Below are 13130 nucleotides of genomic sequence, written 5' to 3'. Positions count from 1 at the left end.
ATCTTTCAGACTTCTGCCTCTTCATCAATTTTGGATTAAATTGTACCTGAAAGATACTTAGGGTGCCTAGAGTTATTTCAAGAAACATGACTACAAGTGCTCACATTTTTTCACTGTGATTTCCATCACAACTGTTTTTCATAAAAAAAAAAATAAAATTCAAAAGGCATCATTACTGTACTATAAATGGCAGAAGCAAATTTGCCAGTAATGACAGCAGTATGTCTCTGGGAAGGAAAAAGTACAACAAGTAATGTTCTACTTGAGGTGCAGGAAATCAGGCTGGTGGTCTCTTATGAGCTTCTAAGGCTTTCTTTGAGATTATCACTATGAATTATGCATCCTCAGATAAAAAAGCCCTGGTCTAAATGACTGAAGAACAGAGCTACTTTATAAAATTCTGATAATCGCTGCCAATTATTTTCTCCTTCAATACAATTTTGCCACTGTCTTACATTTATAGTGTGGGAGGACCCTGTGAACTTCTCAGTCTCTAATCTTATTTCCAGGTTAAAGAGTACAGATGCTGCTTTATTCATGGAGTTATGCCAGGAAGAAACATGAATAATGTTTAAAATGTCTGGATTTAAACACGTTTATCAGTGTAAAACATCTAAACCCCCATGTAACTTTCAATGTATTTTAAAGGGCTAAGGCAGATATGTCTTTAGATTACTGAGTACCAAATGCTGGCAGAAATTCACCTTCTCCTGGGGGTATCCTGCTTCCTCTAGTTGCATCCTGGTGGCTCATAATGCAGCGCATTGCAAACGAGAGTTTCATGTTATTGCCACTTAAGATTTTATTCCCAAACTTTATTTTTAATGACACCAAATGAAACACACTTTCATGCACAAATGGTGTCTCATTGACTTTACTTTCAAGTGTGCATATTTCACCTCAAAGCAAACTCATGTAAAACCCTACTTAAGGGATGGCAGGCTCTTTGTACCATCATCAAAAGCAGGAAATGAAACTACTGTTACCTACATGCTATAGAACTACTTACTGCAATGACTCCTGGGCACAAATTGCTTCAAAGCATCCTAAATGCTTTGATGAATCCCTCTGGTGAATCTGGTTTCCCTTCACCTCAGATGATCCTATTACCCTCCTCTCGCCATAACAGCATAAATGCTTGCATGCATAAAATCAACTCTCAGGGGCTCACGCACGGCTTTATTTCTGAAGGCAGTCTATTTCCTCTCCCAATAAGGCACCCACAAGGCATCGTGAAAAGCACCCAACATCTACACTACACCTGCACTTAACACCAACGAGTAAGCTGTAGGGCGGGGTAAAAGGCGGAGCAAAAGCCAGCCACCGCGGTGGACACGATACCTAGGCCCAGCTGCAAGATGGCGACTGCACAGCCCCACCCTACGTCCGCCCGTCTTGACCAAGATGGCGCAGGGACCCCACTCCCTCGCCTAACGGTCTCTCTGCGCGCGGCAGGCTGAGCGCAAGTCCAACCGCCAGCCTGGTCCGGTCTCGCGCAGTCGCAGACCTTAACGTCAGCAGTGTGCGCCGCAGCCTGCTACTGCTCGCGGGGGTGGGCGCGCCTGCGCAGTGGGGGCGCGTTCGGTGCGGGAGGTTCGGAGGGGCTGGCGATGGCTCCAATTAGACGCCGTTCAGGTATCGCGGCCAGCAGCAGAATGGGCCCGGGTGGGGCGCTGAGGCCTTGGCGGCCTCCCCGGAGCAGGCCCTTCTGGCGCCTGGGTTGGGGAGGAGCACGGCGGGCGCGGGCCCGCGCTCAGGCCCGCATTGTTGGCCGAGGGCGGCGGGAGGAGGAGGGGCGGGCGGTGGCGGCCTCGCCGCGGCGGGGTGGGGGGCAGGTGGCCTGCCGCCGCCGCCCTGGGCCGGGAGGAAGGGCCGGTGCCCGCCTCCTCCCCTTTTCGTTTCTCCCCTGCTGTGCTTTTCGCTCCGCGGCTGCGGCTTCGCGATGGGTTTTGGAGGCCACGCGCGAAAACACGGGAAAAAAACCCCCCAACCTAGCTCCTAAAACGGGGAGGGAATAGCGGTGCTGAGGGGTTAGAGTCGTTTTTAAAAGCCGTGGTGGCGGGGCAGGGAGGGAGGCGAGCCGCGGAGCTGGAGAGCGGCCCTGCCATGTTCGCGTGGTTTAACTTGCCCTTGTTAGGGGGGAGGGAAGCCGAAAGCGTGCGCTGTGCCTCTGCCGGCAGCGCTTCCCGGTGGCGGCCGAGCAGTATCTCTGAACGAGAAATAATAAAGAAAACTCTTCGTTCTGCAGAGGCACCTTTCCCTTAGGCTTCGGTGGAAACAAATAAATTTTTGCGTTTAAGTAGTGGTAGTCCCGTTGTTAAGAAGGAGAGATAAAGGTGGAGATAGTGCCTCAGGAAAATAGAACAACTTGTCTTGCAGCTTTCTGTATTTTCTACTTTTGATGCGTGTTGCCCACCAGGTTTAGGGGTGTAAAGATAATCTCAACGCTTTTTTGCCTTTTTTTTTTTTTTTTTGACCCAGAATTACAATAGGCTGATGGTGTATGCGTCAAAGACTGTAGCTGCGCTTTATTTTAATAGATTGCAGTTATAGAAGATAGACACCCAGGAGATTTTGCCTTTCGCCATGGCTCAGTTTGGAGGACAGAAGAATCCCCCTTGGGCTACTCAGTTTACAGCCACTGCAGTATCTCAGCCAGGTCAGTTCACATATCACTTAATGTTTGAACCTTGACATCTAGTAGATTTGGAGATTCTGTAGTTGGGTATGCACTTAAAGAGTGGCGCCATGCTATCTAATTTATTTAAATGATTTAAGTTGGAAGTTTTTCACACAATAAAAGCATTAAAGATTATTGTCTAATACTAGCTGTTGGGTTTGTGGAGCTTTTGTGTTTTGCTTTTTTTTTATTTTTTTGGTTGGTTGTTTTTTTGTGAGGGGTGATAAGTAAAATCCCAGGTGAATTTTTATTGTTCCTCTTGGTCAGTAAACAGCATATCAAGTTACTCATGTCCAAAGATGTAGATCTAATTGCATTGCTCTAGATTAAGTAATAATAGCACTAATAAAGCATTAAGAATTTTTTTAAGTGCTGCCTGAATTGCATTTCCATGGCAACCTAAGCCACTATTTACAAAATATTTTGTCTTTATTAATAGATTGGACATACTTTACATAGAGAAGAAGTCTCTGAAATTTGTTACTTGACTGGGGGACGGATATATTTTCTTTCTAAATGCCAAATTAAAACTTAAGGATCCATATAACCAAATGTATTAACCTGTTAATGATAGAGAGTTTCTTTTTGAATTAGTTAAGAAGATTTATCACAGGTATTAAAAAAACTAGCTGGCTGGGTTTTCATGTGTCACATTGGTTTATAGCATAAAGAGTTTTGAAGCAACAATGTGAAGCTTGCTGCATGGTGAGTTTTGGTGCTTCCATTTCCAGTTCTGGGATGCTTTTTTCTCTTACTGAATACAAAATGTTTCCTAAATACTGTAGTTTCATTGTCCGATGTGAGAAGGGTTTAACAAGGCTGTGGTACTTTTGAGGATTCAGGATGTCAGAATGTGAGTACAGGCAGTAACTTTGTTGAAGAAGTGTCTTTAGAAAGAGTTGTATGTTTTTTGCGGTTGTCATTTGTGCCTTGCTTTAATTTGATATGAAGTTGAATGTCATACTTCCCTTGTAAGTGGTTTTATGTCTGGGAGCTTAGCAAAAGTTGGGAATGCCTTGCCGTTCTTTGGAAGTGCATGATTTGGGGGTAAGGAGAATAAATCTTTCTCCTGACCCAGTTTTTTTCCCAAAATGACTTCTCCATCTCCAGTTTTTTCATTTCAGCACTGGTACAATTGTAGTGCATGTCTTCGGGGAACTGCTGCCACCCCACACATCCACACCTCCCATGCGTTTCATGGTACTTGGACCCAGTGTGCCTTTTTCTCCATGCCCATTGTGTCCCACTCTCTACTTAAACTGTTGCTGTACTTAAGCAGCTACCTACAAGCATTTTTTCACTGCTTCTCTGAAGAGCTTAAGCTTCTTTGATCCAAAAGGCAGTACTCTCCTTCTCTAATAAACTGCTTAACAGAAGAAGGGGCTGGTATTGGGAAAATGAGAGAGACAAGCTTAGCTTTTGGTTCTCGTGTCTGAGCAATCAAAGGATGGTATCATCTGGGCTAGAGTATTCTTCATACATTGGGTAATGTGACAGCTAATCCATCAAAAATATTGGTGGAAGACTGAGGGCCAGCTCCCTGTCCTGTTTCAGAGGGAAAGCTGCATAAAATCCGCTAATGGGGAGGAGCTGGCAGCCATCTTAGACTTTGCTGAGCTAGGACCAGAAGGGGGCCCTGGAGAAGAGGTGGATAGAGCAAGGGCACTAGAAGCATACATAAAGGTCTTACCCATTTTCTTATTTCTATGACTCTGCCCTCTGTCAGCCTACTTCTGAGACTCCTTACATTAAATGAAGTGCAAAATCTAATTAGGCTAGGACTGCTCAGCATCAGCAGCTGCGGAGATTTTTCACTTGTCCTCACTTCAGTGAGGACAGTATCTCCTTAGTAGGGATTTTTAGCTGTTTATCTGGTCTGGAAGCACTTGACTCAAACATGAGAGTCATTAAAGATGAACATTGACTGTGCTTTCCTGTGCTAGTTCCACCATCCTTTATGTTCCTAGTGTCCTTCACACTGTAGTACATTCTCTCTAGCATCACTTGAAGGCATTTAGCTCCCTGTATCCTTTGCAGTCCTTTCTTATTCCTACTGCGTTACATAGTCATCATGCCTGCCTGTGTCCTCTTTCTTCCCTGTCTGTACTATTGAATCCAGTCCCTGGGATTCTACTGCCCAGCTCCTGTTTCAGTACCTATGTACATACTTGTCCTCTGGCTTTTTATTGGCAATTATGATTTATAATAATTTATAATACAGAGCACAGGAAACTTGTTTTGCAAAGTAGGCAGTGCTCTTTGGCACTGCTGAGAGCTGAAGGACAGTGTTTAACTACTGAACTGCAGCTAAGTAGTCACCTTTCATGCACCCTCCAACACTGAAGTATGAATGTACAGCTAAGTGGTTTGCCTGATAAACAGAGATGGATCAGTGCTCAGGCATGTTGTGTAGCATGTACTGCTTCTCACCTGCACTCAAGAAGTTGTGCAGATCAGCTTATCCATTTGAGTTTCAGCATTCATAAACTGATTATTAAAAAACTACATTTACCAATTTTTTATGAATTTTTAGAGGATTGTTAAAAGGTGTTACATATATTTATGCATACCAGCTGTTTTTATCTAAGTGTCAGGTTCCTTCTCCAAAGTGTCAAGGCGCTTGGGTATGGGAGAGAGATCTTTGTAACACAAGCAAAATGATATATAGCTTTTTGCTAAGCTGTTGTCAAAAATGGTGAGTGATGGTGTTATAAACCGAGCTTGATAGTGACAAAAAGATAAGTTCAGAGTTGGGGGAGTGGTGTTGATTTATATTGCCGACTTGGGTGCTGTCTTGGCCATCCCTTGTGAAAAGATAGGCTCTTAATTATTAAGGTGTGACACTAAGGTAGTTGTAGAGTGACATGCTGTGTAACGAAGAGTTCCTGGGATCCCTTTAGGATAGCTTACTAGTTGCTGGCTGTGCCTGTGTATTAGAAGTGTGATGGGTAATTCCAGGTCTAGCAAAGATCTATGTGTAAAGAGAGAGTCCTACTTGGAACACAGTGAAATTGTTTCTCTATTCCTTGTCTTGTGGTTTTGCGCATCACATGACTAAAACCAGAATAAAGTCTCTCCTGTACTGTTTAAGCATTATTGAAGCATAAGTTAAATCATGTCTAATACAGAAAATCAAAGTTTATAAAATTCCTAGGTAGCACAGATTATTTTTTTCAAGTACTCTATGCTTTTAACTTGCATAATGATGTACAAGTTCCTGAAACATCTGCAAAGGAGAATCCCCTCCTATTCTCTCAGGTGTTATTTTTTGACATGTCTTTGGTTTGTATTGCAGTGCATGGTGTATGCTGTTTTCAGGGTTATGTTTTCTGGTTGCATATTGAAGCCTGTTTTTATAGAACTGTAGTCAAGGGGAAGTCCTAGCTGTGCTGCATTCTGGCTGCTTTGCATCATCATCATCTTTATTATATAAAAAAACTTCATTGCATTTGTGTGAAAAACAGCACCTGATGAAAACAAAGATACCCTAAGTTCAGTACGTTGTTACTGCTGGTGGCCACGAGAAATTGACTATAGACGTAGTGGATTTCAGAGCCATCAAGAAATAGTAGCTGATGCACAGTTTGCTGGCTTGCTCTGAACGAATGTCCTGTGATAAATACGCTGAGCCTAGTTGCTATTGTGTGCCTGTTAACAGGAATTCTTTTTTGGTATGTTGTATGGCATTTGTATTGTAAGTGTGTTAAACTTGAAGAAACTTAAAAACCTAAGCACACAAACTCATAATTTCTGACAATCGTCAAGTGTCCAAAGCTCTGGATAGGGTACTCCTTTACTGTAATCCTAGTAAATCTACATCACTTATCAAGGAGATATGTGTAGCTAAATACTTGAAGATGTTTCCATAATCTTTAAAGGTCTCTGGAGTTTAGAAACTGCAAGGGGGGCTATTGAATACTGTCTTTGTGTTTGCTACAACAGAAATTTGTTACCTAGGAAGATGCTTCAGCTGCAGCTTAGGACCCTTAATTTCTATCCAGGCCTTTTCAGATGGTTATGCCATGCAGCATTTGGTGCAAGCGGAAGTTGTTCAAACTGCGTTTGAAGGAAGGCATCTCCGTTGCTGTACTTTCTAAGATAATTACAAATCTTAAGGAGCTATTGTTTGTCACTGCAGATGCTTGTTGCCAATAATAATAATTTGGCAGTCAGATACCAGTTCCACACTTCGTGTGCGATTCATTCTGTGTGCTTTGTTTCTCTGTGTGATTTTCCCTTTTCTTAAAAAAAAAAAAAAAAAAAAAAAAAGAAAAGCAAACATAGTTGCCTATTAAATCAGAGCCTGCTCGGCTGAGATTGAGTACACAGATGAAAGGTAGTCAAAGTAAACTCTCAGAACACTTTGGGGCAAATTGGTAGAAAGAAGATACAGCTTTGAAAAACTTGTTACTGCAGGTGTTAGTTACCCTTTGAGGGGGTCTCGGCAGTCTTTTTTCTTTGCTTTTTGTCAGGAAGTTGATCTATGGTGATGTAGATGATATGATACCCAGTCAGTATTAAACACTCATAAAGTGGCAGTAGATGTGGCAAATTTAATTGTTTTTATTTCCCTTCTCTTAGTGGGCAAAATGGGATAAGAGTCTTAGGGTGGGCTGGGAGTTGTTTGAGGTAATTATGGGTTATGCTGGAAGGGAAATTGTTGTAGTGGAAACTGAAGAGCAGAGTAACCCCAAGAGGTGGTTTTGGGAGCAAGCATAATTTGTTTGTGGATGTCCTTGGTACAAAAAGTAAGAGAGAGCTTGCGAAACTTGCTTGATGACGCTTCCCAACTCCATCCCCCTGTGTTGGAGCAACATTAGAATAGAGCATCAGACTGAATAGCAATAGCTAGTGTAGTCAAACAGATTCAAAGGTAATAGCATAAAGTGAATTGCTGTGCTGATAGGAATTTCTGCTCAGTATGTGGAAGTAAGAGGAGAAAGATTCAAGGTAAATAACCAATCCATCAGTGACCCAGCAAAGTAGTTTATCCAAGAAAAGTGGAAGTTGTCCCAGGATGCAGCAGTAAATTCTTTTTATTAGATTTAAAGGTCTGTTTAAGGAGGCACTGGTGAGGTTCCAGATGAGAGTGTGTTTCTGGATGGTCAAAAATGCACATTCAAAGTGGAGCTGATGAACAAGCAGGAGGGAAGAGGATCATGCATATGGAGGGCCTGTCATGGAAGAAGCCTCAGATTTGGCTTCTAAAGAAACCCAAATATTGGAATTTCCCAGGGGGAGAATTCATATAATACTGGAAATACTGTACTATAGAATGCTTGGTTTCACTTGTAAGTATTCCAGGAAGTAATACTAATTTATGTATTTATTAATAGTTAATATGGATCACAGTGATGGTGATTATTTTCACTGTTGTTCATATATTTCTTCCATGTTTCAGTCCAGAATTGTAAGATGATCAGTGCCATCAACTTGTTTCCTGAAGATTGTATTCTGCTGCTGAGAACAGTGTAGTAGAGAGGATTACCTTATCCAGGATCTTTTGAGTTGAATACAGCATTTTTGTGTATTCTGTGGTGATGATCACCAACTACAAGCAGTCTCTTACTGTATCCTTGGGTCAGGAATGACAGCTTCATTTTAGATCATTAAGAATAGTGTGAGGCATAAACTCTGCAGGAAAAATACTGTAAATCTGTTCTTTTTGTTGTACCTCTAATGACTTTGGAAGAGAAAGGAACCTTGTTCAACTCGAATGTTCTTTAGTTCTGAAGGTGGCTGGCTGACCTGGTTTTGCTGGCAGTATGTTTCCCTGCTGAGTTTCTCTTTGGCTTTATTTAAACATGTGGACTAGACTGTTAGCTTGATGAAGTGATATTTGCTCATGCAGCTGCAGATAACTTTTTCTAAACTCCTGCCAAAGAGGGAGGTTTCCAGATACGTTTGCGGTTCTTCACTCAGATTTGCATTGTGCGAGGCACTTCGTCCTGAAAAGTTCTGTCCATAAGGCTTAAGCATATCTTGTTCAGAAGTATTGCATGCATAAGAAGCGTAGCATATGGATAGCTGCTGCTCATAATTTGCTTAATCATCTGCAGTTAATTAAAATCTGATATGACATTGAATAAATTAATCTGTCCTTCCCAGTTTGAGTTAGGACAGCACAAACCCTTTTCTGTAACAGCTGGGGAGAGCTTGACTTACTCCCTCTGTATATGGGGACTGGTTAAACTCCCTGTTGTTATAAGGCTGTCCTTTCACTACCAGCCCTGTATCTACAAAATCCAGCTCTCACAGGTACAAAGACAGTACTGAGTGAAGCAAAGCCTTGTGCATGTTCCACAAGCCTCTAATTCATAGCTGCTATTACAGGAAAGATTTCTTTTGTCCTCAGATAGAATGAAATGTATTAATTTACAGAACAGAGTAAAAAATCTTCCTCTGCCTCATCCAAATCCTGAAATACATTCAAGAAAGAATACAGTATGTGTATGTGTTGAGGGTGGGTGCAGATGGGGATGACAGCTCATAGAGCTATGAACTCATGAGCAACTTGAGAGAAGGAGGTTGTGGTGTCTGTGCCTCTGTTGTGGTGTACAGTTTGTAAATTAATGTAGAAAAAAAGCTAGTGAGGTGTGAAAACTTTACCTTGAATTTTGGAATTGGATTTCTGTGCTTTATGGCTTGACTCTGGAGTGAAACATCACATACTGCGTCTCTTCTAACTATCAGAAACTTCAGCTATTTGAAGTTGCTCTTAGTGCTTATTGAATGTGTTCTCTTTTCAGCTGCTCTTGGTGTACAGCAGCCATCGCTGCTTGGAGCCTCTCCTACAATATACACCCAGCAGACAGCATTGGCAGCAGCAGGCCTGACTACACAAACACCTACAAACTATCAGCTAACTCAGACAGCTGCTTTACAGCAGCAAGCTGCAGCTGCAGCGGCTGCATTACAGCAGGTAAAGAAAAAGCATTTGCTGTTGACTGCATGAACTTAACAATTTAATACTGTGGCTTTGTAAAGCTAAAGTATCCAGGAGAAAAGCAGTATGGGAAATGGTGAACATTACAGTATAAAGCTGTTTAAAAAGCAGTGGCATTTTAGGTCTACAGCTATCAATAGTTGTATTAGTCTGTGAAGGTGGGAATTTTGGCTGTGGAGGTGCTGTCTTTTGGCTACGGAAATCATTTTGGGAAAAGGAATTTTGCTGCACCTAAACCAAGAATCTGGAGTTTCAACTATCTTCCATCACTATATGTAATCTTCATAGCATATTGCATGATTTCATGCTGTGCCCTAGATATTATAGTCTTAAGTGTCAGGCTTAAAAAAAAAATAAGTGATTTTAGCTAGAACACATCAGAATCCACTATAAAGGCTAAATATATTTGTTATGAAAGTAATATGTTGATACTATTAGTTATGTTTTGTATTAGAATTGTTGAATTTTACTAGTTTCTATCTAAAACTAGCTTAGCAGATAACTTGTATTTGGTGCTACTGGGTTAATAATACTTCCTGTTTATGAGCTACTTTGTTTTTATCTGTTTCAGCAATATTCACAACCTCAGCAGACTCTCTATAGTGTACAGCAACAGGTTTGTGTGATTCTTACTGTGTACCTCACAAATAACTTTAAAAATAACGTTCATTGTGTGTCTTGTAGGATTTGTCTCCGAAATCATCCTTGTATGGAAAATTGTTAAACTAAGTAATACTTTTTTGTAGTGAAAGAGAGTTTGAAATTCATAAACTTGGAGAGACGTATCCAGAATGGAAGCCTGTGTACCTTCATCTAAAAAGGAAATTTAAAAATACATACTATTCCATGTTACGTGATTCCTGCTAAACTTTGCTCTAAACAGGGCCATGTGTTTTAACTGCTGGAAAGATGCTGTCCACAAAAAATTCCTTTTTTGGTTGGTTGGATTGTTGTTGCGGGGTTTTTTTTTGGTTTTTTGTTTTGTCATTTTGGGTTTTTTTGTCGGTTGGTTTGGTTTTTTATGGTCTTTGAACTTCACAAGGTTTTGAAAAAGAAGGAAAGAACATGGAAATTACAGACCTAACCTTCTCCAGCTGCCAGAACTTTTTTTGGTATTGTTATTAACTTTCAGTTACAGAAACCCCAGCATTTCTGCTTACTGAATAAACCTAGACTATACAACCTTAAAATTAACCACATGAGCACAGTTTTATGCGTATGCAAACTGCTGAAATGACCAAACAGCAAAGGACTATTAACTGACACAGATTAAGCAAAAACTCTTACTTGTGAAGAGGAGGTAAAATTGTACACTTTCCTTAAGCAAATAAAATTAATTTATAACTTTATTTATTTTAAGTTGCAGCAACCTCAGCAGACCCTTTTAACTCAGGTTAGTTTGGTTTTATTGTTTGGTCTTCATTCCCAAACACAGATAATTCAGTAGTGAAAATTTGTGAAGTCTTGGGTAGTTTAATCTGTAAAATGAAGTCAAGTGAATGGACATTTAATTGGTACAGATTTATTTTATCCAGATGTTAAAATATGCATTGCCTTGGTTTCAAAAATTAGTAGCAACCACTGTTCCTTAATCTTGAAGGGAATATGTATGTTGATTTATTTAGTTAGTTTTGGGGGTTTTTTTTGTTCAGACTTCAAGTGTTTGGCTGTCTTGCAATGAGTAACCACCTGGGAAAATCTTTCCTTTGAGAAGGAATTTCAACCTTCTGTTTTAACAATATTGCAGTATGTGTATAGAGAGATATCAAAAGAGTCTTGCTGAGCTTGACAGGTTTAAAACTTGCAACAAGTTAACACACTAGGTTGCTCTAGTTTCATTTTCACTTAACCTTTTATACATGCTTTAAAAACAAACAAACAAAACCAACCCTACACTATCTTACCGTGTTCTGCTTTTTTAAGAAGGCAAGCACTGGAATTACTGAGTTAGGGAAGGGTTTGTGTTAGCCTCAACCTTTACTGATTTCTAACACTACAGCTGGAATAGAAACCGAGAATAATTTCTAAGCATGTATTCTTGGCAAAGTTAAGAATGTATCTCCTATTCAGGCCCATTGCATGGGTTACCTGTAAGCACTAATGCAGTCTTCACTTTTTTTTTTTTTTTCTTTTTTTCTAGACTGTGCATATTTTGGGGAAGTTGGCTTTTTTAAAAGAAAAGGATAAACAAATTCAGTCTTCATTCAAAGTAGAAAAAAAGTCATCTACAGGCAAAACACTTCCACCTTCTGAAAATCTCCATTCAGAATAATTGCTTTAGAGACATTTTAAACTGCTGCCTACATGGGTAAAGGAACTGTTCCTTGTAGGTATGTCAGCTGGTTATAAGATTTATAGTTTGCTTTATTTTACTTGCAGCCAGCTGTTGCGCTACCTACCAGTCTTAGCCTGTCTACTCCTCAACCGGCAGCCCAGATAACTGTTTCTTACCCAGCACCTCGGTCAAGCCAACAGCAAACCCAGCCACAAAAGCAGCGTGTCTTCACTGGGGTTGTTACTAAACTGCATGATACATTTGGTTTTGTGGATGAAGATGTCTTTTTTCAACTTAGGTAAGATGTAATACTTGCCTACAGAAGTACTCTGGGGTATCTTCACTCAAAAGGTTCAGGTTGTTGCATTCTGTTACTCCACTGATAGTGCCTGCAGTTAGTACATTTTTTTCTGTCAACACTGGAAGTAAGATGGTCAAATAAGTTAATAGACTGAGTTCCTTTATGTGAATTTTTGAATTTTCTTAATGCAAAGCCCATAGCTGTGAGACTTGAAAGGTATTAAGCTCCTTATAATGCGAAATTTTAGAATTTGTAGGTGATTAAAATGCATATAACTTGCTATCTGCCTGTCTTAACTTAGTACTTGTTAGGGAACTTTTGGACCTAAGGTGGGAATTAAATTCCTGTGCGTACTCTGAGCTGAAGCAGGTGGCACTTTCACTGAATTGGGGGTAGATGCTCTTCCTGTAAGCTTTTTTTTTTTTTAATTTTCTTTTATGAAGTTTGTATACTTTCTCCCATCTCTACATGTAACTTGCAAATGTAAAGTAACTAAATAAGACTTGGGCAATACATTTTATGTTTGCAGTGCTGTTAAAGGAAAAACACCTCAGGTGGGGGACAGAGTTTTGGTAGAAGCTACGTACAATCCTAATATGCCGTTCAAATGGAATGCACAAAGGATCCAGACGCTTCCAAATCAGGTATATAGGGTTACTCAGTCTAACTTGTGCTGACTTCTTCTAGTTTAAACTCACTCACAATTAATTTTCTCTTCTGCTGTTAGAACCAGACACAAGCTCAACCGTTACTGAAGACTCCGCCAGCAGTTCTTCAGCCCATTGCACAGCAGACTGCATTCAGTGTTCAGGCACAGCCGCAGCCACAGTCCTTGTTGCAGGCACAAATATCAGCAGCTTCAATCACGCCTTTGCTTCAGACACAGCCTCAGCCATTACTGCAGCAGCCACAGCAGAAAGGTGCCCCT

General features: G+C 40.7%; 1 protein-coding gene across 16 annotated transcripts in view; it reads left to right on the top strand.

Annotated features, from left to right (window-relative positions):
- Positions 1–1470: 1470 nt before the first annotated feature.
- The window catches only part of CCAR1 (cell division cycle and apoptosis regulator 1), a 50756-nt gene continuing 39096 nt past the window's right edge, over positions 1471–13130 (top strand). For 4 of the 16 annotated variants that reach the window (XR_013957161.1, XR_013957162.1, XR_013957167.1 and 1 more), the window contains exons 1-7: positions 1951–2659; positions 9430–9602; positions 10198–10242; positions 10987–11019; positions 12006–12199; positions 12732–12846; positions 12930–13122. Coding sequence is in view for 4 of the 16 variants with exons in the window: in XM_080620647.1 (XP_080476773.1) it covers positions 2587–2659; positions 9430–9602; positions 10198–10242; positions 10987–11019; positions 12006–12199; positions 12732–12846; positions 12930–13122 (826 nt within the window). In the remaining 12 variants the exon portion in view is untranslated. Of the gene's footprint in view, positions 1636–1949; positions 2660–9429; positions 9603–10197; positions 10243–10986; positions 11020–12005; positions 12200–12731; positions 12847–12929; positions 13123–13130 lie in introns of those variants that run through there. The other 12 variants (XR_013957170.1, XR_013957171.1, XM_080620645.1 and 9 more) reach the window with 10 other exon arrangements.

The sequence above is a fragment of the Psittacula echo genome (assembly GCF_963264785.1).
Source record: "Psittacula echo genome assembly, chromosome: 6".
In the NCBI taxonomy this organism is placed as follows: Eukaryota; Metazoa; Chordata; class Aves; order Psittaciformes; family Psittacidae; genus Psittacula; species Psittacula echo.
The sequence above is the reverse complement of the archived record's forward strand: the minus strand, read 5'-3'. Positions and strand labels throughout refer to the sequence as shown.